Source organism: Poecile atricapillus, chromosome 21, assembly GCF_030490865.1.
Source record: "Poecile atricapillus isolate bPoeAtr1 chromosome 21, bPoeAtr1.hap1, whole genome shotgun sequence".
NCBI classification, from domain to species: domain Eukaryota; kingdom Metazoa; phylum Chordata; class Aves; order Passeriformes; family Paridae; genus Poecile; species Poecile atricapillus.
In genome coordinates, this window is record NC_081269.1 from 6,877,613 (window position 1) to 6,902,232 (window position 24,620).

Sequence of the window (24,620 nt, forward strand, 5' to 3'; positions counted from 1 at the left end):
AAAACCTCTCAAAAGAGACCAGCACTGGGAGGTTTTGCTGTTCAAACTTTTTGTGGTAGAAGAAGTCAGTCTCTGGCTACTGACCCTATCCATAGGGCTCCTTTCCCAGTGGTGGCTGAAAGCAAAACCACAGCTTGTCACACCAGCCCACCCCAAACTCAGGCACAGGGTGAACAAACAGCCTGTGGGGAGGAGAGGAATTTCCAGCTGTGGCTGTGGCAGCACAGGGTACACCACTCACAGAAGAGGCTGCTGAAAAAACGTCATTTTCCCTGTTGATCTTAGAAAAACATCTTCAGCTGGACCTGAACCATTCCAAGCCCATGCCTGGATGGGTTACTCCTGGGGTTTTGCAGTTGTTTGCCTGAGAGGTGCCCATGGAGTTAGCAATAAATGGAGTGGTTTAAAATTCTTGCAGACTTGTCCCTGCTCCTGAATATTGGTGCTGGCCCCCTGTTCCTCTTCCAAGCAGTTCCTGAAGCATGGTGCTCTGGATTTGTCCCTCTCTGGGAGGGGAGGCTGGAGAACAGTGTTGGTTCACAGGGGGTCAGTTACCTGCCATTCTCAGGTTTTGTTTATCCTGTAACCCTGAACTCCTGTTTTTCTGTGCTGGCTCACATTAATCTGTGAAGGAAGGTGTCCAAGTGCATAAGCTGGGGAGATCCCCTTTGCTTAAAGGTTCAGAGTCAGGCTTTTATCTGGTGAAAGGAAGTGTGTGAGTTCAGTAATTCTAGCTTGCTTTAAGGCAGCTTGGCAAGTTTGAATTAATTTTTGTATTGGATAATGCCTTAAATCCTTTGGTTCAGTGTGCTGGGCTCGCTGCACAGCCCCACCTGAGCATACCCATAGCATAGATTTCCTTTCTGCCTCAGTTCTTGTTCTCTTCCTTGGATTTGCAGCTGCTCTGCTGTCCTTGAATAAGACCCAGGGGCCAGAAATCATGCAAGTGTGACACAGTGGAAGCTCAAATATGCAGTATTTCAAGATCCAGACTGACTGATGCACACTCTGTGTCTGTCCTGTGCCTAAAATAGAGGTTTTGCTGATGTCTGAACCAGTGTGTCAGGGTCTGGGTAAAAGACTTTTGACAGTGAGAGTAACTTTTGTTTCACAAAAGAAAAACCAACAGCTTTTATGTTCCTTTCCCTGCTTCAGGTGCTGCTGCAGGCAACTCTTCAGTTTGGATTGGGATTTCTGAGCTGGTAGAAATGTGCAGAAACACTTCCCTGGTTTTGTGTGAGGCTTTCTACCCTTCTACTTCCTTTCTACTTTCTACCCTTCTTTACTGAGCTGTTTAATGGGAAGCTGTGGGAAATATGTGGGAAGAAAGTGACAGGGAAGTTCTAGGAGTAGCAATCCTTCACACCAGGATGTGTGGTCCAAAGGAGGCTGAAGGGGCAAGGAAAGCTGTGGGGTTTATCACTGTGCCTTCCTTGCCCAGGGGCTCACCTGTGTGATGATTCCCACCCAAAGCAGGGAGCCTCTGCAGACCAGGCCAGACAGGGCCACCTGTCTGATCTGATCTGGCCAGATCAGCATCCTCTTGTTGGTAGGAAATGCCATCTCCATGTGGCACAGCTGTGAAGAAAAAGCTGATCTAAGGCAGTTGTTAAATAACCTGGATCCGAGTGCCTGCTTCCTGCTTTTTTGTTTTGGAAAGCCTGATTTTTCCTGTCAGGTCTCCTTTTACTAAAAAGGAAAGTAAAAAGAGCTCATTTCAGGCTGGCACAGGCTGATGTAAACAGATTTTCTTAGTCTAATTGGTTGCATTTCAAGGAGGAATAAGAGAGGATCTGGTTTTGCCCTGAGGGTCCAGTTTCACACACTAACATGCAGGAAGTCTTGGCTGCAGTGGGTTTCAGAGGAGACCAGGCACAGGAGCCTGGGCAGGAATGCCACCTCCACCACAGCCCTGCTCTCTCTGCTGCTGCTGCTGCCTCTCCTCCTTCCTCCTGGGCTTGTGTCTGTGGGGCTCCTCTTCCTGACAGCCATCAACCACCTGCCTGATGTCATTAGTGGGTGAAAGAAGAAAGCCCTTAGCTGGTCACAAGACTGCATTCCTGTTTGTGGGCAAGTCTCTTCCTTCTCCTGAACATCTGTGAGATGATGTTCAGCTGCTGTGAGGAGTGATGGGGTCTCAGTGCAACTTCCTTTTGGTGCTGCCTGCTCTGTGAGCTCTCCACAAACTCTGTGGACCTGTGAGAGAGCTGTCCAGTAGCTTTCTTTTTTCCTCCCAGATGTTTCAGTTGTTTAATTTCTATTTACAGTCTCCCTGTTTTGCCGTTGTGTCTAAAGCTCAGGCTGCAGATCAGTGCTGTACAAGGAATTGGAGTTTTCACTTGGTTGCTTATCGTTTATGTGTCTGTCCTGAGGTTGAATTTTGGGGCTGTGCCGTGATGCTGGTGGAAAAAATTAGTCTCTGATTTAAAACTGGGCTTTTTTTAAGGCTTCTTCTCAAGGCTGATTGTGCCCCTAATCTGTGTTGTGTCATGATCATCACAAGAGAAAGGAGCAGACAGGGTGGGAAGGGAAGTCTGGTCACGCACACCTGCTCTGCCTCGGGAATTCAGGATGGTCCTTCCTGGCCAGAAAGAGGGGTCTGGTGGCAATGGTGACATCCCCAGCCACACAGAGTTCCCAACACTGGAAATTGTGACAGCTGCACTTCCTCTCTGCTCCCTAACACGATGCCTGTGCTGAGTCAGGGACATGAGGGTCATCATCACGTGGCTGCAGGGAGCACGAGTGCTGTCTCTACCAGCGGTGCCCCCTTGTCCCCTGCCCTGTGTGGCTGTGCAGGGCTTTCACTGGGAGTCTGGACTGGAGAAGGTTGGTCTGAAGGAGCTTTTCGAGTGTGTGTTGCTGTTATATTTGCTGTTAGACTTGCATGGGTTCCTGTTTATGAGAATCTGGGAGGCAGTCCTTTGGTAAGTGCTGCTGGATGGGTTGGGTGGGCTGGTGGAGAGGGAATCCAGAGCTCGAGCTGGCACCATGATGGTGTTGTGAGAAACGAGGGGGTCTCGTTGCTGCAGGGGGTGGTTTGGCTCCAAACCACTGCTTGCTGTCCCTGCTGGTGTTCAGCTGAGACAGCCTGGACCTTGCTGTGGGCTGGGAAGGCTTCTCTGCCTGCACCCTGCTGAGCTCCCTTTGAACAGAGCCTGGCACCGGTGCCAGCGTGGGGCAGAGGGTGACTGGTGGCGCTGCACATTTGTCACGCAATTCCTCTTCCACTCCGGCACCGCCGGTTCTTTTTCTGCTCATATTGCAGAGCAGAGGTTCCACCTGCAGCTCCTGAGCTTATCTGCAGGTATCCAAAGGGTGCTGATGCCAGGGAGAATTCTGGGTGTTTTGATAGCTCAGGGGCAGCTCTGGGGGTGCAGCTCCTGTGCCAGGGCAGGCAGTGTCTGCAGGGTGTGTGGGGATTGTGGGGATCCCTCTCTGCAATCAGGGGCTCCTTGGTGCTGCAGCTGGTGCTGGGGATCGATTATCAGAGGTGGGAGCAGTGAGCAGCCCCGGGCTGTGCTTGCTCAGCAGTTTTCCTTCTCCTTCCCCTCTTGGTGAGGCTGACACTGCGTGTCAGGGTGTGCTGATGGTGGCACAGGGCAGAGTCAAGCACAGAACTTGGTCACTCATTTTTGGGGCAAGAGTCACGGGCTGCAGTCCTGGTCTGGGACGTCCAACTTGAAGATACTTGAAACTCATCACAGATATTACATTAAAAAAAAAAAGGCTGTTTCAATCTCAAGAGAGACAAATTCCTGCCAAGGTTGCCAATTTAGCTTCAGAGCCAAGACTTTTGGTCACTTGGAGATCCTACAGTGTGACTGCCAGAAGGGGAAACCTCCCAGCCACGTTTTGTGATTGTGGTGCTGTGTCCCAGGGTGCTTTTGAGGGCATCTGATTGATGCACCATCTCCTGATGCAGGGAAGGAGAATAAGTAAGGAGATAAGAATCTTCAGGTTGCCAACCACTTCCCTTCATCACTCCTGTCTTGTTTGTTGTAATACATAATAATATGTTTCTATACATTTTTAAGTATTTTTAACCCTGTGACCTTATAGCACCTTTAGTCTGCATGGAAATCATGGGGGATTTGAGGATGCCTGGCACTGAGTGCTTCCAGTTCTTTTTTTTTCCCAAGTGTGCATGAGAATGAGGAATACATTTCATTTAATATGAGGATGAGGTACATCTGTTTGCTAGCACAGAGATGAGCAGAGAAGGTCCCTGATGATTTAAATTATTGTGAGCTGCCATGTATCAAGCAAATTCACACATTCAGGGGCTGAGAAGCTGTGCTAAAACACAGCATTGCTTGACTGCAGTCTTTCAAAATGTTGTGACTTTTCTGTGTGATGGAAATGCTCACATCTTGCTGAGACTGATGGCTTTGCTGTGTGCACAAACAGGGGTTCAGGAATTAGAGGCACAATTAAAAAAAGCCCCAGGGATATGGACATCTTGCCTTACCTTGATTGAAGATGTAATAAACACTGTGGATAAACTGACCACCCTTGAAACTGTTGTCAGGGAAAGTTTTACTTTTGCATCATGAATTTCCTTTCCCTTTTAAAAACTTGGTTTGATTCTACCAAGGCCCTTCCAGGAACTGCAGGATTCCCAGGACAGCTACATTTCAAGAAAGAGTCAAGTTTCTTTTCACTGGAAGTTAGTAAAGGACATGTACTTGAAAATGTGTTGCTGTGAACTTCTTGAAAATAATTGTTACAGCCAGCTAGGTGAGACTGAGATATATTGAGAAGTAATCTTCCTGTGCTGAGTGAAGCAAGTTTGATAGTTCCCAAGTAATGACAACCCTTCAAAAAAGAGAAATGAGGCTTAATTTCACATCCTTTGCTTTTCTCTTGCTATGTCTAAGCAAACTTTTTCCTGAGGGTAGGGGTGTGAAGGGAGAGCAAAAAGAAGAATCCGTAGCTGGGATATAAAGCTTGAATAACCAAATATCCAGGACCAGAGGGAGCCCAGCACCAAAAATTAAAGCAGCTCTTGTGCCTTGTTCCATCACCAGGCCGTGACCGGGTGTTCTCCCAGGGTTAGAGGTCAGTGTGGAAACTTTGTGCTATGGAGATTGTGAATGAAGAGAGGAGATCAAACCAGGCTCTGCTCCATGCACCAGAGCCACGGACCTCCTGGAATGTTCCCCTCCCTGGCTGTGGGCAGTGGGTGGGTGGCCTGGCTGCAGCTGCAGGGTTCCCCTTTGAAGCCCTGGAGAGCTGCAGCGTGGTCAAGGCAAGGAGATAGCACAGCTTCCACCCCCACATCCACCCTGGCAGCATTCCTGGGATCTGCCTCCTTGGGGATGCCTCTTTCCAAGGCAGCACTGCTTGGGAGAGCAGGACACCTCTGGAGGCTTGAGAAAGCCAGACCCCTCTGCTCTGGGAGCTGAAGCTCTGCTGCTTTGAGCACAGTGGTGAATTTTGGCTGGGGACAAAGCCCTCACCTGGCTGAGGAGAACACAGGCTGATTCTTGCCCTCATTCTTTGCCCACACAGGGCAGCTCATGAATATCCATGTCTGAGCTCTCTGGAGCTGGGAATTGCTGTGGGCTGGGAATTGCTGCTCACCACAGGCGTGTCTGCTTTGGAGCTGTCCACATGCACTTGGTGACAAGGGAGGCTGCTGTCCCCTGTGCAAGGAGCCTTTCCCAGGGCTCAGCTGCTGCTGGGTTTGGTGCTCAGGAGAGAAAGAGCTGCAGCTCCTGCCCCAAACCAACTCAGCATGGTCTCCATCAGCCTTGATTTTATTCATGGCTTCCTCTGAGCAAAGGTTTGTCATTGCTTTATGTGCCTTGAGATTTTCAGGGAAAGTGAGTGAAAGACAAGCTCTTCTGAGGATAATTTTATTGACATGTCCATCACTGCCCTGTATGAGGGGGAATTGTCCACCCTTGTGTAATTTGGGCAACGAAACTGCTACAGAAAAAAACCAACCCACCTTGCAGAGTTGGAGATATTTACTCCTGCCTGTGTCTGAGCACTGATTCCTCCATCTCTTTGCAGAGTTGGGCTGTGCAGTGCACAGGCAGCAGTTGAGGCTCCCTAGGGATCCTGGACCACTGGCCCTTAGGGCTTCTTTGCCCTGAGATGTAACAAGCAATTCTAGTGATGAGTGAGATGGCAAGAACCAAAACGCAAAACTCTGTGAAATGAAGGACTGCCTAGCAGATTTTGGCTGAGATTGGCAGAAATTCCTCCAGGACAGGTGGCACAGGGGAAGAAAAGAGCTTATAATTAAAATTTCTGAGCTTTCATCAGGAATAAAAGCCATAAACCAGGAACATTTTCCCCCCACCAGCATATTCCCCTGATGCTGGTTGCCAGACCAGCTCCTTGGTGATTTACTGGAATCAGACAAGGAGGAGGAGAGGGATCCTCCTGGGAGCTGTGCCTTTTTGGCAGCTAAGCCCCGTTGTGGAGGCTTTAACTAACAGTTTAGTCTACAGTTGTACAGAAGTAACATCCAGCTCTTGCTTGGCTCCAAGATCCAGCGATGGAAAGCTCTTTTGCAAGGAGGGAGAACAGGGTGACCTGCCTGATGGAGAGGAATGTGCAATTTTCCTGTCTGCAGTCACATCACTCTTATTTTCCTTCCAACACCCTGCCTTGGTGTCTCCTGTGGGAACCTAAGGGGAAGCTTTGCAGTGGTGTTTTAGGGCATTTTGTAATGCAGTTACTTGCCAAGTTCTCCACCAAACAAAACTTCTTGTGGGGTTGAGCACTAATTGGGTTGCCAGAGTACTCTCCAATGCTGCCATGTGGCTGTGGACTTCTCTCTGTGCTCCACAGGGTGCTTTTTACAGCTGATGCCCTCTGGCACAGGGCTGTGTGTTGTCTGGAGCTGGACTTCTCTTGTGGAGGTAACAACAAGGGGTTGATCTTTGCTAAGGGCTCTCCCTCATCAGTGTTCCCTATGCATTACCTTCCCTTTTTTTTCCCAGCTCTTGAATGTATTATCACAACCTTCAACTTCAGTCACTTTTATTTCTCAGCCATGGCATGTATCCGTTCCCTCCTGCTGTACCACCACAGCTCTGAGTAACTTTTCTGGGTGCAAGTTCAAATGTCCATGGTCTTCTGGGTTGGCAGGATGCCCAAGTACAAGGAGAGAATCACTTTGCCCTTCCAAATCAAGTTTTGAGTTAATTATCTGTTTACTTGGACAGAGTGTGTCCTTGCATGTAGGGAACATAATCTTGCCATCTGGATTAGGGTCAGAGGAGTTCAGAGTTTTGGCACAGCAGTGGGAGGGAGGGATGGGTGGCTCTCCAGGGGAAGGACAGGGGCCATGGGGCTGCTTGGGTATTTGAGGGCTGGGTGTTCATCCTCCTGCTACTACAGACTCTGGGTGTGGTTGTGGGCAAGTAGAAAATTGCTTAAACTCTGCCTTGGTAAATGGAAAGGAGTAGTTCAAGGAGGTGGAAATTAAACTGGGGGAGATCATGGAGAGGACTGGGAAGCCAAAGGCCCAGGAAGAGATGGATAGTAAATCCAATCTGCAATGGAGTAAATCAGAAGTATTCATTATTTGTGTTGTAAAAACCTGTTGTGGGGATGCTCACAGGAGTTGGTGCCACAGTCCTGCTCTGTGGTTCTGCAGCAGAGGGGCCAGGGCATGCTGTCACCTTGTGGGAAAGAGGGAGGAAGCCCCAGATGTGTGGGGTGACTGGAAGAGTGGGGTCATCCCCCAGTAGCACCCCAGGGGCTCTGTGGTGAGTAAGGGCTTTAGTAAAGGCTGGCCATCAGTCCCTGTGAGTGTTGCTGGGGTGTCAGTAGGAGCCTGGTTTGGCTCCTTGGCTGGAGTGCTGATGCTGCTGGCAGAGGGAAAGCAGAAATACTTCAGATGGATCAGCATGGATACAAGAGGAAGGGAAAAGCTTGGTGTGACAGCTTGGGGTGCAGAAGAACCTTGCAGAGTTTTGGTGCAAGGCCTCTATCCAAAGAGTCGTTGAGTGGTATTTTGCTCCTAAGACTAAATGTAAGGCAAAAAGCATTTTCTGGATGTCCTTTAATTCTGTCCCATGTGGCTGCTGGTGCTCATTGTTTTTCCTTGCTCACAGTGCCTCTGACTGCCATGGGGGAGCCCAGCATGGACCCAACCACCTCTGCTGCCGACAGCCCTGCACAGCAGGACTCTCTCTTCAGCATGATGGATGTATTCCTCATCTCCCTCATCACTGGACTTTTTACCTACTGGTTCTTCTTCCGCAAGAAAAAGGAGGAAGTGCCTGACCTCCCCAAAATGCAGTCAGTGTAAGTAACAACTCTCAGGCTGCGTGGCACCAGTGGAGCTTTTCTCTCTTGCTTGTGGTGGGTTCTGGGAGGCTCAGCTGGATTGTGGGAGGTCGCTGAGGCGGCGTTTCTCTGCCCTCAGCTGCTGTGTGTTCTGCTCACACTGCAGAAATCCTGCTGGAAGAGCCAGGCTGCAGTTCTGCCTTACCCCACCGTGTGGCCCAAACTGGGAACTGGCCTTTCCCAAGCAAGGCAGGAAAGCCTCTGGCTGTACCTCAGAAGGTTTAATTCTCAGAAGAATTAAGGATTTAATTCTCAGTGTTTTCTGAAAAAAGTCACGTTTAGGTAAATCTGGAGAAAGGTGGACTTGCTCCTAAATAGGTTTCCTACTGAAGATTTTATCTATAAAGCGGTATATATAAAGGAAAGGAATAGTCCCGGTGTTGCTGGGAGATGGTTCCTGGCACAAGCTGCTTGACAGCTCCTGTTAAACTTGAATGTAAAACTCCTGTAACACTTGATTGGCTTTTCATGCCAGGTTACCACAGCAGTAGGAGACTGGATTTGGAGAGGGGGAGAGCTTTGTTCCACCCTGTCTTCTGCAAAGGGGCCAGGAATGAGCCACACAGGTGGAGATCTGGGTGCATTTCATTCCTGTTTCAGTCGCGTTCTAAACATCAGTTTTCTGCTGGACTTCTTAGCTCATTCTTTGTTTCCAGCCTCTTGCAGGAGTTTGGAAAGTACATTTTCTGTCTGGGAAGGTTTTAAAGGGCAGCAGTGTCCCTGGCTGTGGTACCTTGTGCAGATGGCTGCAGACATGGCTGGCAGCAGCCCAGCTGTCTGTGCCTGCCCTGTCTTACCTTGGGAATGTGTTGGATTGCTGGGATGCTTTCCCTCCCATGCCTGCCAGCCAGGCCTGTGTGTGCCAGTGCCTCTGGAGATTGTAAGAATGGCTGTGCTGCTGCAGTGAGAGCTGAGCTGGCTGGGGAAAGGGCACTAATCCATCTGAAACTGGATCCTGGCATGGCACAGCCTGGGCTCCCGTGCTCCCTGTCCTTGTGACTGATTCCACCTACAGCCCTTCATGTGCAGCTCTTCCAGAGGCTGTGGTGACCTTGCAGAGAAGCATTGACTTCTGGTTGTGTGTTACCACCTCGTTCTGCTGCAAGGCCTCAGCACATGGGCTTCCATCCCAGCCTGGCTGCAGGTCCTGGCTCTGAGCTGCCTCACAAGCACTTTGTTTCCTCTGTGGGGTCTGTGCTGCCTTCTCTGTCCCTGTGAGCAGTGACTGGGAGGGAGCAGCTGCTCCTTGTGGGAGATGTGGATCAGCAGCACCTCCTGTTGCCAATAACCACAGAGGTGAGGTTGTTCTGCAAGTTGTCTGACACGACTGCACTTTGGAAAGTGTCAGGCAGGCAGGTGCAGATCAAGAGGAGGCTGTGAAGTGTTTTACCCTGCTGTGGTCATTGTATCAAGCTGGTCTGAGGGCAGTGTGACCCTAAAAGCCAAGGCTGTGGCTGGTGGCACATCCATCCTTCAGGACAGAGACACTGACTTCCTGCAGCTTTTGCAGTAGGATTTCACAGGATGCCTGGAACTGGGAGGAAAACGAGTGGGAAAACAAGCTTGGTCAGCCTTGGGTTTCCTTCCCTTCTGTAATCCTTGAGTCTGGGCTGAAGTTTCCTTTCTCATGAACAAGCAGCTCAGGATCACACTGCCTGTGGCTGGCTGGATATGGCAGGTGGGCCCCTGGCAGGCAGGGAAGCTGTCCCACACCCATGAAGGCAGAGAGGCCTCAGTGGGGGCTGTCTTTGGCTGGAGTGGAGAGCCTTGACCTTTAGAGGGGTTGCATTTCTTCAGCTCATTCTCTGCAGCTCTGCCAAAGTGTCCTGAACTGCTTTATCTGATGGCATTGGGTGATGGTTTCTGTTGTGTCTCTTTGGCCCCCCAATGTCAGCCTCAGAATACTGGAGGATGAAGGTGCTGAACAACAATTCAGACACATCACAATGCTGCTGCTTTGGTGATTTGTTTGCAATGCTGAAGAGTGCAAACAGAGTCTCTGACATAAAAACAGCATCCAGCACCTCAGTGCCTCTCTGGGGTTTTTGGGAGCAGCACACCTTCATAAAACCATGTCATCTTGGCAGGGTCTGCAAAGGAAATGCCACTGTTGTTACTGCCCTTGATTGTGGAAGAGCAGATGTGTGGTTGAGATGCCCCATTCTGGATGGCAGCTGGGCTGGGTTCTCTCTGCGTGGCCTGGGAATCATCACAATCTTTCCCAGCAATGCATCTTCAGGTTCAGTCACAGCTCAGAGAGGGATCAGGCTGCTGATCTTCACCCTTGAGCCAAGTGGAGCTGTTTTTCTGCCTGAAGTGCCCACAAAAGGGACAGAACCCAGCTCATGCAGTGATTTCCCGCATGTGATGTGTCCTGTACCTGTGACGTGTAACACGTGTGTGTGGGCCAGGCTGGGATCCCACTGACTGAGCATTGCTTGTGTTTTGACCATTTCCAGACTTAATTAAAACCACCAGAGCAGCTCTCCCTGCAGCCTGCTCTGCAGATGTCATTATGGAGAGCAGCTCAGGACCGCCACGCAGCCACGGCCACCATGCTTCCTTGCAGGGCCATTGCTGGGGAATGCAGGAATTTATTTTTGTTCTTTGGCTTCTCCTCCTCTGCAAGTTTCTCAATCACAGATTTCTTTCCCTTCTTCTGTTCCCCCTCTGCAGACAGTCATCCTGGGGAGATGCAGGTATCCATTGGTATGCTGAGTGTCACCCTCTCCCTTCTCCCCCCTCTTTAACATTGTTTGGGACAGAAACCGGCTTATCTCTATTCTGCAGCTATGCAGAAATCCATTCCCTGGTACTTGTAAGGCTTCCTGTGGCAGGAATTGCTCCAAGTCCTTAGCCTGATTAGCTCTCTGCTGCCTGTGTGTGAGAGAGACCATCTCTAATTTAATTTAATAGGATCCTGAGGAAAACAAACTCCTGTGAGCAGCCTCCGTAATGGCACTGCCATAGTTACCCGAAGCATTGCTCACGCAGTGTCTGGAATCGTTTCATTCAGCTACAGCATCAAGCTTTTTTTTTTGAGTTGTTTTTTTTTAGTAAAAGAATATATATAAAAGCAGCTGTGATATAAACAGTTTCCAAGGGAACGAGGCTGGGGGAGGGTTTTGTGTCCCGTCCCCTGCTCCGTGCGGATGGGAGAGGGACGTGTGCTGCGGAGGATCCTGGGAGGTTTCATTCTCCACTCCTAATTCCTTTCTGCCACTGCTGCCAGATGTTGCAGTTTCTCAGGACTGCGCAGATCCACTCAGTAACTTCCAAAGCCCCACCACGAGGATCGGGGTGGACGGGACCACTCCTGCTATGACCCGTGCCGGGACCTTTTGTGCCGGCTCTCTTCTCCTCAACAAAAGGCTGACGTTTGGTTTTAACGCCCAGGAGGAGCAGAATGGAAAGGCCTGTGTGCGTGTGGCTCCAGAGCTAAGTTAGATCCGTCCCCCCACAGCTCCCCTTGCAGACACACAGCTGCCCTGGACTCTTTGTCTGCCTCCTCCCTGCCCTGCCATGGGCTGTGTGTACTCAGCCCCGCGGGAAGAGCCGGCCGTGGCCAGGTGAGTTACTCTGCCCCATGGGCTGGTGGGGTCCTTCCAGCTCCAAATCTGGGTGGAGTGGGAGCCTCCTTCCTCTGCAGCAGGAGGAGAAGGAAGGGAAGAGGCTGTGCTTGGAAGCAGGCTGCTCCAGAGGAGACCCTGCTGTCGGTGCTCGGTGTCTGGGCAGCATCCAGGCTGCGTCCTCACTTCTGGATGTATCCGTGCTTTCAGCAGGAAAGCCACGGGAACAGGAGCTTTCTGAAGCAGAGGTGTTCAGCTGGGATAGACTTGGGTATTCTTGCTGAGCTTTTGGGAGCTTCCTCTGTCCTTTCTTTCTCCTGAAGCCAAAGTGACAGAGAGCCCTGGGAGTTGTTTGCGCTGTGGGCTCTCACCAAGGGTGGCAGAGCTGTACGAGCTACAGACTCACTCTGACAATGGGGTTAATCCCCTTCTCTCCACCCAGCCCTTCTTTTAGTGCTTGTAGCTGTGTAAGCTGTAAGAGCAGTCCTTGCTGAGGACAAACTTTCTCTTCCAAGTTTCCCTGGCAGAGCAGTGAAAATGAGTGTAGTTTCTGCCTTTGGTGCCTGTGTGTTTTCGCTGCTCAGATTTTCAGGCCACTCTGATGAAGCAATTTCAGGGAGCTGTGTAGCCTTTTTTCCAAAGCCAGGCTCATTATTTCTTCTGTATCTGAGCCACAGCCTGTTCTCCAGCACTCCCTTCAGTGTAGGGTTGCCTCCTTTGAAAACAGACGAGCTCCATGTGCTGCTCCCTCATCTCTTCCAAAGGGAGCTTATTGAAAGGCTCTAAAAACTTTTCTTTTTCTCCTCCTTTAAAAGCATTTTGTTTAGTAGTTAACCCAACAGTTGTTTTAATTGGATCTCATTTGCAGAGGGCAGGAATTAAAGAAGTTCACCAAGGAGCCAAAAACTAAGTGAGAGCTGTGTTAAGGGAGCTTTCCAGAGCCCCTGTCTGTGCTGCAGCGTGGGCAGGGCTGGGGCTGCTCCCTTAAGGTACTTGTGATATCCCACAAGTGATATCACAAAGGACACAGGGGACAAATGACAGCATGGGGAGATTGTTAACTGCTGAGAGAGCCAAGCAGGAGTGTGAAGCAGCTCTCCTGGGAGCACAGCTGCCTTGGGGAGCTTTTGGGGGTCAGCTTTTCTCTTCCTTTGTGTGTGCTTTGTCTTTTGTATGAGATTATTGGTGCTCAGAGCCGTCAGGCCCAGTTATGGAGCTCCTTTATCCCTTTGGGTAGCAAGGGGTGCTCCAAGGGATGTTTAATGAACGTTCCCCCACCCTGCTGCTCTGTGTGTGTGCTCTCCACAAATGCCTCGGCACATCCGCAGGATCTCTCCCTCTGGGCTACAGAGCTGAGGAAACTGTTAGCAAGCTCTTCACATTCTCACATGGGCTGGAGCCAAAAACATTTGTTTTTTGCCTGGAGGCTTCTCTCTTCCCACAGGAGACCCAGCCTTGCATTCTTCCATTGTGGAATGGGAACGGGTCCCACGTTCATCTTCCCTGCTACCAGAGTTTTGGTGGGGAGGGCAGCAGGGGAGCTGCTGTCCTTGCCTGCTCTGAAAAGCTCCCAGTGCCTAATCTGACTGTAGCTATGGTCACCTCTGCTTGTGAGGCTCCAGAGGTCCTCGGGGCTGGGCTGTTTTCACTCCATGAAAATCCAAAGATGTGCAAAGGGTAGCAAAGCTCTTCTGGCTCCCTAAGAGGGCAGCCACGGCTGTGTGAATCCCCATCTCCTGGGGTTTGTCCCTTTTCCAAGCTAGGGAGAGCCATGTCCATACAATAATGCAAAGGTTCTGTGCAGGACATCCATCCTGGGAATGGGAACCTGGCATGGAACGAGCTCCACAGGACTCGGCTGGCAGAGCTTGCTGGGAGCTCTGTGGGTGTGATCAGCTGTGTGTGTCTGTTCCAGCTCCCCAGCTCTGGGGCTCATGTCTGGCATGCTGTTTTGAGGTTGAAACAGATGATTTTTAGCCATTTGAGTTCAGATGTGCCTTGGGGGGATGGCTCATCCTGCCTGCCCATGGTGGTGTGGGAAGCAGGGAGTGATCCTTTCTCTTCTCTCACACCAGCTTGGCCCCTGAGACTTATCTGGAGACCTGCTCCTGTGAGGTGCTTTAACCTGCTCAGCTGTGAAAGCTCTCAGAGCAGTTGATAAAGGTTTCCTGCTGGACAAGGCTGGGTGCCTGGGCTTTTCCTGTGGGAGGATTCACTGGGGCTCAGCTTTTCCCTTCTGCTCCAAGTCTCTGCTCCATGGTTGTGTGCAGAAGCGCTGTGGTTGAGCAGTGGCCGTCCCTGGGACAGGGTGAATAACAGTGGTCAGCAGAGATTCACACCCTTTGGGGCAGCTTTCCTGAGGTCTGGAGGCCACTTTTTCCCCACTTGCTTATTCCTGACCTCAAAAATGAATGAGGTTCCTCCTGTCTTTCAGAGCAGCTCCAGTGAGGGACAGCAGCTTCATTGAGAAGATGAAGAAGACGGTAAGCTGCTTGTTCTGCCTCCAAGGGGTGCTGGGAAGGTGGGGGAGCTCATGTCCATCCCTGGAAACTGTCAGCAGGAGGAGCTGGTTTGGATACAGACACATGCCTGCTGCAGAGGGCATCCAGAGGAAGGCTGTGTGAGCAGCCAGGAATAGCTCTTCTAGTCTGTGCCTGAGAGTTATTAGAAAAGAAATTAAAGTGAAAATTCGGTGGTGGAAAAAAAAAATGTAATATGAGATCAAAGTCAGGAGGGAAATGGCAGAGACTTTAAAGTAATTGGCTGGCAGTTGTTTATCTGTGTGGTTGGTTCCCAGAGTGGCTGGCTGTGGAATGGGAATTGTTGTACACAGAACTGTCAGCTTTTGACTCTGCTGGTCTGGACACAGGAGGAAGCAGAGGAAGAAAAAAGGGCTGGATGCATTTTCCCTTTTACTTCAAAGTAGCTGGCTTGCAGCAGAGCAGGAGCTCTGGTGCTCAGGCACTTGCCCAAAGCCTTTGGCAAGTTCTGCATTCTCATCCAGGGTGTTCCCTGTTTCCAGGAGTCACGCTGCAGCCTCACAGTTACAGAATAAATCTGGAAGGTTTATTCTTTGCTTTGGGTTTTAGTCTGGCCTGAGTCTCCCCTCTGAGAGTGGCAAGAGTCATGTTCTCATTAACAGCTCAGCCTTGAGTTTTCTGCCAAACCCTTGGAGTCCTGCACAAGCACAGACTCCTGGTTGCCTTTAGGTTGCAGTCCAGGATTCCTGATCCCAGGCATTTCCTTTGTCTGTGCTTCATCCCTGCATTTGCCAAATGACTAATCACCATTTAAAAGGGATTTTTCTTTTTCCCCAGGGCCGAAATATAGTGGTTTTCTATGGTTCCCAGACTGGCACAGCAGAGGAGTTTGCCAATCGCCTCTCCAAAGATGCCCATCGCTATGGCCTCCGGGGCATGGCAGCAGATCCAGAGGAGTATGACCTGGTAATTTAGCCTTGAACAGCCATGGATAGTAACAACCTTTCAGTGCCCCCTAAGAAAATCCAATGACCCTGGCCAAGGGACAGTTGTGTCATTTAGGGGAGAAAAGATCAGCCTGGGAGATGCAGCTGTGGGCTCGGTCCTTGCCATTCTGCATTCTCCTGGTCCCTTAAAGCCTTGCATGGGTAATCCCATTGCTTTTCTGATGGGGTAGAAATAATGACTTGCAGTCCAGTGGGGGTGGTTGCCTTTATCTTTCCCTGCCATTTTGGGTGGGTTTGGCCTTTCCCATCCTCTTCTGTAAATGCGTGGTGCTGTTCACACACCTACGCTGTGGGGATAAGAATTGCCCAACAGCCACAGTGTGGGATCCTTGAATATTCCTTCTTTCCTCTGGTTGCAGTCAGACCTGAGTCGCCTCTCTGAGATTGACAAGTCCTTGGCTGTGTTCTGCATGGCCACCTATGGAGAGGGGGATCCCACAGATAATGCCCAGGATTTCTACGACTGGCTGCAGGAGGCTGATGCCGACCTGTCGGGTCTCCGCTTTGCAGTAAGTGGCCCCACTCCAGTTTTTGTGCTGCATTTGGGCAGGAAGGCCAAAAGCCCTCCAGAGTGGCTTGGGGAAAGGCCCAACATGATGTCTGTGCTTTGTATACCTTGTCTGGGATGAGGTCCCTGCTGTCTTCCTGCCCAGGGTTTGTGGACATTTGCAATGTACATCTGGAGGCTTTAAATGCAAATGTCAGAGTTCTCTCTCCACTCCCTAAATCATGAGGGTTTCCTGGTATAAACAGCCCCAAACAGCCCTGCAGGCACTGAATACAAGTCTGTAAATGAGCTACAGGCTGCTGCTGCTCTTCAGAAGCTAATTGAGCAGCCTGGGGCCAGATCTTATCCCACAAATTAAGTCACTTGGAGGAGTGTGTAGCTATCTTCCTGTGCTGAGCTGAATAACTGAGAAACACCTCAACAGCTCTCTCAACAAACTGAGAAACAGCCACCTCACCTAAACCCTAGCCAAATTCCTTAGGCAGCATAATATTGCAAGTGAGAGTAAAATCCACTGGTGGAGATGGGAGGCTGCTCTGTGTGAAGCAGTGAGCAAGCATTTACTGTGTGCTTTGTGGGAGGCTAAGGCCAGCAATGGGTCTGCAGACAGCCCAGGTTCTTACTGGTCCCATGAGGAGATGTGCAGGAGCTCCTGGAAGTGCATCCAAGCTCAGGGGAGATGCTGGTGTCTCCTGACCACACACTCTCCAGCAGTAGATTCTTACTGGAGAGCTGATGGGGGAGCTGGGAGAGGTGTCACTGTCTTTATTCCACATCCTTTGTGGGGTGATACTTGGCCAGAGGATGTCAAATGGATGGGGAAAATCCACCTCCTGCTTCTCTGTGCTCATGAGTGTTCCCTGCCAGGTCTTCGGGTTGGGGAACAAGACTTACGAGCACTTCAACGCCATGGGGAAGTACGTGGACAAGAGACTGGAGGAACTTGGAGCCCAGCGCATCTTTGAGCTGGGGCTGGGAGATGATGATGGCAAGTGAGTGCCTTGGGCTGAGGGGCTGGTCTGAGCTGGCTGGAAGCATCTTGGAAGGGACCTTGGCAGGGAATTGGCTCCACTCCCAAGACAGAAATAAACTCCACGGGGCTCATTGTTGGGGTTGACGTGTTTCTGAGTGTGCGTCTGCCACAATCACAGGGAGTATCCTAAGGGATCCTGTGTCTGGGAAATCCCTCATCAGCTTTAAATGCCCATGGGTACAACTGGAGCAGGCTTTGCAGCCTCCTCTGCCTTTGCCCTGCTGCAGCCTGTGTGGATAAACTCACCCATCCCAGTGAAGGGGGAAGGTTAATCTCCTTGGGAGGTGTTTTGTGGTGGGAGGCAACAATTTTCCAACTCAGACAATGAGATTTTCTTTCTTTTTTTTGTTTTTTTAACCTCTCTGTGTTCACCTGAGCACCTTGGGACATTACATCAACCTGTGGTTCTACCTCTAAGGTCTGCAGGGCCTTATGGAAGGGATATACCGTGTGTGGAAGGCTCTGAGCCTGCAGAAATAAGCAGTGGCATGGTGGAATCATGACCTGTTAGGGAGGTCACCTCATGCCAAGGGTAGACAAGGGGGAGCTGAGTTTTTTTAAAGACTGAGCCTAAATAGCAAAGCCTTCCTTGGCAGACCTAGGGAAGGGAGGGGTGTCTGGTGTAGCAACAGTTCCCACTCAGTGCTCTGCAGGCGCTTTCCTGGTGAACTGTGGGCATGTGGAGGTACCAAAGGTGCCTGGGTTTAAGGCAAATGCCTTTTCCCACAGTGATGGGAGAGAGGAGGACCACAGGGATCTCAGGTAGCTCCTCTGGGAATAGGGCTGGGTTATTGACTCTCTCTTCTGCCCTGGCTAGCCTGGAAGAAGACTTCATCACCTGGAGAGAGCAGTTCTGGCCAGCAGTGTGTGAGCACTTCGGGGTGGAGGCTACAGGAGAAGAGTCCAGGTGGGTTTGGGAACAGCTTCTCTTGGGTGTCAGAGACTGGCCACCTCTGACTGGTGGCTGTGCCATCAGCCCTGGGCTGCTGTTCCCTGTCCTCTGCACTGCCTCCCCTTCCAGAGTCGAGCAGGGCACAAGTGAAATATAGCAGAAATACAGGCTGTTTGGCCTGAACCTGTCCTGGTGTGAGTCCAAGCCCAGCTCTGGATTCCTGTTCTGAGATGGAGATGATGGGTTTGGTTCCTTTGGGGCTGCTGTGCTGGTTGTGAGGCTCCAGGGAGGCTGAGGGCTCCCCTTGCTTTGGGCTTTCTGCCAATTCTGCCTGGTCCATCATGTCTCAAGAGGGGCAAAGGGGTGGAATTTGCATTTGTTTATGAGCTGCAGCAAATCCAGCAAAGGAGATGATGGTTCCAGTTGTACCTTGTGGGTTCCAGTTTGACTTTTTTCTCTTCCCTCTGCCCTTTTCCCCTCCAGCATCCGGCAGTACGAGCTGGTGGTGCACACAGATGTCAACATGAACAAAGTCTACACGGGGGAGATGGGCCGGCTCAAGAGCTACGAGAACCAGAAGCCGTGAGTGCCAAACCCCCTGGGCAGGGTGTACATGGGGCAGGTCTTGGCTGGTGGCTCTCTGATGTTTCTAACAGCACCTGCTGTGCAGGCAGTGCCATTCCTGCAGCACAGCAGCTCTCTGCCCAAGAGAAATGGGCTCAGATCTCCAGTGGGACCCTGAGATTCCCCAATTAATGAATCATTTGTGGTGAGGAGATGGCTGTGGTCACATCCTCTGTTTGGCTGGTACATCCACAGCATCTGTCCTGAGCCTTCCCTTGCCTGCAGTGGCCAATGCATGATGGCTGCTGGCAGTACTGCTGTGGGGAGATGAGCTTGAAACATTAATTCCAGCCTGAAACCTTTCTTTGAGATTAATCCACTTCTGTCCTTAATGGGACAGAAGCTGTTGACTGCTGGGCTGTGGTGAGAATGAAAAGGATCTATTTTCTGTGCTGGTGTGGGGAGCAGCAGGATCATGATCTATTTTCTGTGCTGGTGTGGGCAGCAGCATCATTTGTTTTGTGCTTTGGAGCAGGAACCAAATGGTGGCAGCCTGCTCTGGAGTCAGAGGGAGCATGCCTGGATACAAGGAGCTCCATGAGCCTGCAGGAGGCTATCCCAGAACACCCTTGTCTTTCCTTCCAGCCCATTTGATGCCAAGAACCCTTTCCTGGCTCAGGTTACGGAGAACCGCAAGCTGAACGAGGGTGGAGAGCGGCACTTGATGCACCTGGAGCTGGATATCTCCAATTCCAAAATCAGGTAGTTCCCTGGAGGGGACTGCTCCTCTGTTTTGTTGGGAGCAAAGAACAAGGATGTGGTACCAGCCTCATCCAGCACTTCAGAAGGGGACCTTGCTCATTAACAGTGTCCCTTTGGGCTTCTGTACAGGTACCCCCTGTCAGGACTTGCTCCCAGCTCTTGGACTGCTTTGGGTCCATCCCATCCCACATCCCTGTCCTACCTGAGCAGTCCCAGTTGCAGGAATTCTCTAGAAGTCACTCAATAAATGAGAGGGCAGCTGAGCTGTGAGAGAAGGGAGGAGCTGGGGATTGCTCTTGCCTGTATTTGCCTGGTTTAGGTTTACAAGCATAGAGGGAATAAAGCCCTGTTCTTAAAACCCTCTCACTGGCTTAAATTCCTTAAATTGTTAGGAAGTCATGAATCCAGGTGGCTTAACATAACAACTGCAGAGGTTTTGAGGAGCTTTGCTCTGTTCTGTTGGGAAGTTGACCTGTCCTTGCTGGAGTTCTGGCAAAGCTGCTGTTACCTGGTAGATCCCTGGGAAACCATTATCCCACAATGTCACTGCTGGCTCTGTGGATCCTGATGGTGCAGGTGCTGTGCATCAGGCCAGCCCCCTTGTCTTCTGGCTGAGCTGCTGGGGGTGGCCAAGAGGTGGTGCAGGTGTTCCATGTGCTCTCCTGCTCCGTGCCAGGTACGAGTCCGGCGACCACGTGGCCGTGTACCCAGCCAACGACTCCTCCCTGGTGAACCAGATTGGTGAGATCCTGGGCACGGACCTGGACACTATCATGTCCCTAAACAACTTGGATGGTGAGTATGGATAACCCCTGAAGGTCAGCAGTTCTCCTTCAGATGTGGCCTCTGTCCTTTACCCTCAGATCCCATGGGGCACCTCCAGTTGTCCCACGGCCCCTCTCAGTGTTGTGCTGTTTTAGCAGGGGCTCAGAGCCTGCCTTGCTGAAATCAGCTGAAGTGGGTCAGTTGTGAAATGTGCTTAGGGAGCCTATTCAACAACAAATTATGTAACAGCACACTCCTAATTACAGAGCATCAGCCCACCAGAGCATCCTTCAGCAGCCCCAGAGCTCCTCAGAGCCCTGAATGTGTGAGATGTTCTTATTCAGCCCAGGGAGGAGGCACAGGCCTGGGGACTGAACTGACAGCAGGGAGCACTTGTGCTGATCCAAAGAGCCTTTCCTGGGTAACATTCCCAGCAGAGCTGGCCTCTGGCAGGAGGGAGATGGCAGCTGCTGCCCATCACACTCCTGGAGCAGCACAGCCAGGCCTGAGGCAGCAGATGTGCTGGCCCAGAAGCCTGAGAGAGCTCCTGGTTTCTAGAGAGGAAGTGAATTTAATGCACTGCTGGAGCCTGGGGCCCCCTGTGCAGTGTCTTGTGCTGTCCAACCTCACGCTGCTATTCCTGCCCCTTGTGGACCTCTCAAGGCTGAACAGAACAGCTCCATTGACTGCTGGCACAGCTGTACATGGCTGACAGAGCCTAAAGACACTTTTGAGACCAGATCTGATGGTGGCCAGAGGCCAAATTAGCCATGGAGGGCAGCCCCCTGCTTAGCCTGGACTGTGCACACACATCTCGGGGCAGGGAGCCCCTTGGGGAACACAGGGTGTATTTTTTGCTGCTAAACTGCCAGGCAGCATCTGTGAAACACAAAATGGGCTACTGGAAGATGGAGCTGCCTGGGGAGGGAGGTGATTCAGAGTGGAGCTGGAGCTCTGACCAACAGGCTGCTCTCTCCTCCCTGAAGCTCACTCTGCTATCTCCAGCCCTCACTGTGTGTAGTACCTGCGCAAAACCTCTTGACGTAACAACGTGAGGTGGGTGATTTTTAATTTTTTCTTTCTCTCCCACCTCTCCAGAGGAATCCAACAAGAAGCATCCCTTCCCCTGCCCCACGTCGTACCGGACAGCCCTGACCTACTACCTGGACATCACCAACCCTCCCCGCACCAACGTCCTGTACGAGCTGGCCCAGTACGCCACGGACGCCGGCGAGCAGGAGCGCCTCCGTAAAATGGCCTCGTCTGCTGCTGAGGGCAAGGTGGGAGCACTGCCCTTCCCAGCTGGGGGGCTGGGGGATCCCCAAAAGGCACCCAGAGAGCCCAGGGGGTGTTTGTGAGGGGAGGTTGTGATGCCTGTGCCCTCCTCGCCTGCAGGCGCTGTACCTCAGCTGGGTGGTGGAGGCCCGCAGGAACATCCTGGCCATCCTGCAGGACATGCCCTCCCTGCGCCCACCCATCGACCACCTGTGCGAGCTCCTGCCCCGCCTGCAGGCCCGCTACTACTCCATCGCCTCCTCCTCCAAGGTGGGTGTGCTGCCAGCAGGGAATGTGGCTGTGGAGGGACTGCTGCAGCTGCAGCTCCTCTCAACTGGGAGCTGGACAGGAGGAGCTTCTCCTGGTGACATTTGCTGTGAGGGGAGGGCAGATTTAGTGATCTCCATGCATGGAGTCATCCCAGCTTCCCACAGGGTCTGTGGAGAGTCCCATGCCAGCCAGCTGTGCCCTGATACCACCACTCTCTCTGGGGCCCTGCTCCTCTTGGCCTGTTGGCCTGGCAAGGTGGCGTTTTAGGGGCTGGTCAAAAGTCACTCTTGGCAACCTCCAGGGAAGCTCAGTGGTCCCATGATGAGTTAAGACAGAAGCCACATGAGGAGCACACAGGGGGGAATAGCTATCCCCATGAGGTTAAACTTCTCTGAGCACAAGAGGAAGCAGTGTGGGGTTGCTGGGACCCCTTCTCTGCCTGGTTCCAGCATCTCTTCCTTGCAGGTTCATCCCAACTCCATCCACATCTGTGCCGTGACTGTGGAGTATGAGACCAAGACTGGCCGCCTGAACAAAGGGGTGGCCACCAACTGGCTCAAGAGCAAGGTGCCTGACCAGAACGGGAGCAGCTCCCTGGTGCCCATGTACGTCCGGAAGTCGCAATTCCGGCTGCCCTTCAAGCCCAGCACGCCCGTGATCATGATCGGGCCTGGCACCGGCATCGCCCCCTTCATCGGCTTCATCCAGGAGCGGGCTTGGCTGAAGCAGCAGGGTGAGTGCCCAGGAGCTCCCCCAGGGGCTGGAGCTGCTGCAGGGCTCTGTGGGGCCAGGTGCTGCCTCCAGGGCGCAGCTTTGCTGCTCCTGTTGCTGCTGAGCCCAGCCAAAAGCAGAGTGCTGGGGCAGGGCGAGCAGAGCTGAGTGGTTTTGTACACAGGAGGGTGCTTTGTCCTCCTCTTGTCCACAGAGGATGTGTGGGGGTGGACAGAACTGAGGCACTACTCGACCTCTCCCACCACCACACCTCCAAATAACCACAGTCAGGTCACTCAGACTCGATTCGAAAGCTTGTGGCCACTTCTGGGAATCGGTCCTGAGCTTCCTCTTGTAACCAGAAACCATCGTGCAGCTCTGCAAGCACAGGGTGGGGGATAGAGACAGCGTTGGGGGCTGCTGGGGGGTGTCAGGACAAGGGGAGGCTGGGGCTGGCAGGGCCCAGCTGATGGGGGCTGTGTGACCCTGCAGGCAAAGAGGTGGGCGAGACGGTGCTTTACTACGGCTGCCGCCGCCAGCATGAGGACTACCTGTACCGGGAGGAGCTGGCCCGCTTCCAGAAGGAGGGAGTCCTCACCCAGCTCAACGTGGCCTTCTCCAGGGACCAGGCTGAGAAGGTAGCACACTGTTCCCTCTTGTTCCTGCTGCCCACCATCACCCCCATGGCAGGCAGGAGCAGCCAGCACTTCCCCTGTCTCCCATGAGCGCAGCCTTGCCTTCCCTCCCTCTCAAAGGTCTGTGGTGTGGGGGCTCTGCTCCTCTCTCCTCACTCCCACCTTCTTTCCTGCCAGGTTTATGTCCAGCACTTGCTGAAGAAGAACAAGGAGAATGTCTGGAAGCTGGTTAACGAAGGGATGGCTCACATCTATGTGTGCGGGTAGGTCTGGGGACAGGACGGGGATTTGGGGACAACATTCCTGTTCTCAGGAAAAGGAGTGTGACTCAGTTTCCCCAGCTGTGCATTACAGACCCTGGGAGGGTTGTGCTGTCCTGGTTCAGAGGAGGGCAGGGGGTCTGGGGTGAGCAAACCCTCTGTGGGAGGTGACAGTGGCTGTGCTGTGGTGTCTCACTGACGCTCCCGGTTTGCAGCGACGCGCGGAACATGGCCCGGGACGTGCAGAACACCTTCTACGAGATCGTGTCTGAGTTTGGGAACATGAGCCAGCCCCAGGCCGTGGACTATGTAAAGAAACTGATGACAAAGGGCCGCTACTCCCTGGATGTGTGGAGCTAAGAGCAGGGCTGGCGGGGCCGGGGAGAGAACAGGTCCCCAGGCGTGGGCCAGGGGAGCTGGCAAGTGCCTGCTCGTCCACTGCTGCTGTGGGTGACGGTGTCGTCCCCAACCCACGGCTACCCCGGTGTCACTCCCAACCCTTCCTGGGCCTCAGCAGCCCCTCGGGGCAGGAAAGGGTTGAGAGGGACAGGGGGGTAGCTGGGGCAGGAGCTGCAGTGCCACCACGGCACCAGCGTTTGCCTTGAGGCCAGCAGGGACATCGGGGACACAGCCACTGCGGGGCAGGAGGGACGGACACTGCCAGGGCACTTCCCTGAGCACGAGGTGTTGCCTTATCCCGGGGCTGGAGCCCACCCTGGCCTGCAGGGACAGCAGAGGGGCAGGGGAGCTGTGCTCGGGCGGGGATTGAGGCTTTGCCTCCCTCCTGCCACCCCCGTTTGCCCAGCTCTGGGATGTGGGGCTGGCTCTGGGCACAGAGCTGTCCCATGGCCCCACCAGCATTTCCCGCTGCCTGCCCTCGCTCCAGCACCAGCGGGAAGCTCCTCTCCCTCTGGAATACACCCGGTTTGGGAGGTGGGGTCTCAGCCCTGCAGCTCCCCTGAGCCCAGCCCCTCCCTCACGCCGTGTACGGTCATTTTTTAAATACGGTTTTTATTTTGAACATCTTTGTGATTTAAGCATGGAAAAAAAAAAAAAAAAAAGCCAACAACAAAACCCCCAGACCTTCAGGCTCTCCAATGATTGTAAATTATTTAAATACATTTGCCCTTGGAATAAAAATACTGTGTCTGGAGTTTGCTTCCTGCATTCTCTCTGCTCAGCCAGAGGGAAGGAGGCAGGAGGAGCAGTCAATGGTAACTGGGAGGAAATTTGGGGATATGGTGGCAGCTCTGGGTTTAGGCTGAGCTGGGGGCAGCCCCTACCCCGAGTGCTGGGCTGTGGGAGGGGAGGGAGGATGGCAGTGGGGGGCTCTGGACTGGGGTGCAGCTGTGCCCAACCTGCTCTTTGGTTCTTCCAGAGCTCCCGCTGCTGGTGCAGGGTGGCTCTTCCCCACCTCCAGGGACACTGAGGTTCTGCTGAGCTCCTTGGGTGGCCACAGTTCTGGCCACAGCCTGTGCAGACTCGGGTGCCATGGGAAGGAGCCCTGCCTGCAGCCCAGCCTGGTGGAAGGGCACAGGGAGATGACTTTTCATAAAATCATGGGCACATTTGGGCT

At 52.5% G+C, this 24,620-nt stretch overlaps 1 protein-coding gene across 3 annotated transcripts in view; it reads left to right on the forward strand.

Moving 5' to 3' along the window:
• Positions 1-24,184, forward strand: part of LOC131586994 (NADPH--cytochrome P450 reductase) — a 28,285-nt gene extending 4,101 nt beyond the window's left edge. For 2 of the 3 annotated variants that reach the window (XM_058854393.1, XM_058854394.1), the window contains exons 3-17: positions 8,079-8,271; positions 14,317-14,365; positions 15,200-15,328; positions 15,729-15,878; positions 16,745-16,869; positions 17,728-17,817; positions 18,286-18,384; positions 19,012-19,128; positions 19,805-19,923; positions 20,992-21,173; positions 21,289-21,438; positions 21,904-22,171; positions 22,642-22,787; positions 22,962-23,047; positions 23,260-24,184. In XM_058854393.1, the coding sequence (XP_058710376.1) occupies positions 8,093-8,271; positions 14,317-14,365; positions 15,200-15,328; positions 15,729-15,878; positions 16,745-16,869; positions 17,728-17,817; positions 18,286-18,384; positions 19,012-19,128; positions 19,805-19,923; positions 20,992-21,173; positions 21,289-21,438; positions 21,904-22,171; positions 22,642-22,787; positions 22,962-23,047; positions 23,260-23,404 (2,034 nt within the window). In that variant the 5' untranslated portion in view covers positions 8,079-8,092 and the 3' untranslated portion in view covers positions 23,405-24,184. Of the gene's footprint in view, positions 1-2,773; positions 2,928-8,078; positions 8,272-14,316; positions 14,366-15,199; positions 15,329-15,728; positions 15,879-16,744; positions 16,870-17,727; positions 17,818-18,285; positions 18,385-19,011; positions 19,129-19,804; positions 19,924-20,991; positions 21,174-21,288; positions 21,439-21,903; positions 22,172-22,641; positions 22,788-22,961; positions 23,048-23,259 lie in introns of those variants that run through there. The other variant, XM_058854395.1, reaches the window with a different exon arrangement.
• The last annotated feature ends 436 nt before the right edge of the window (positions 24,185-24,620 follow it).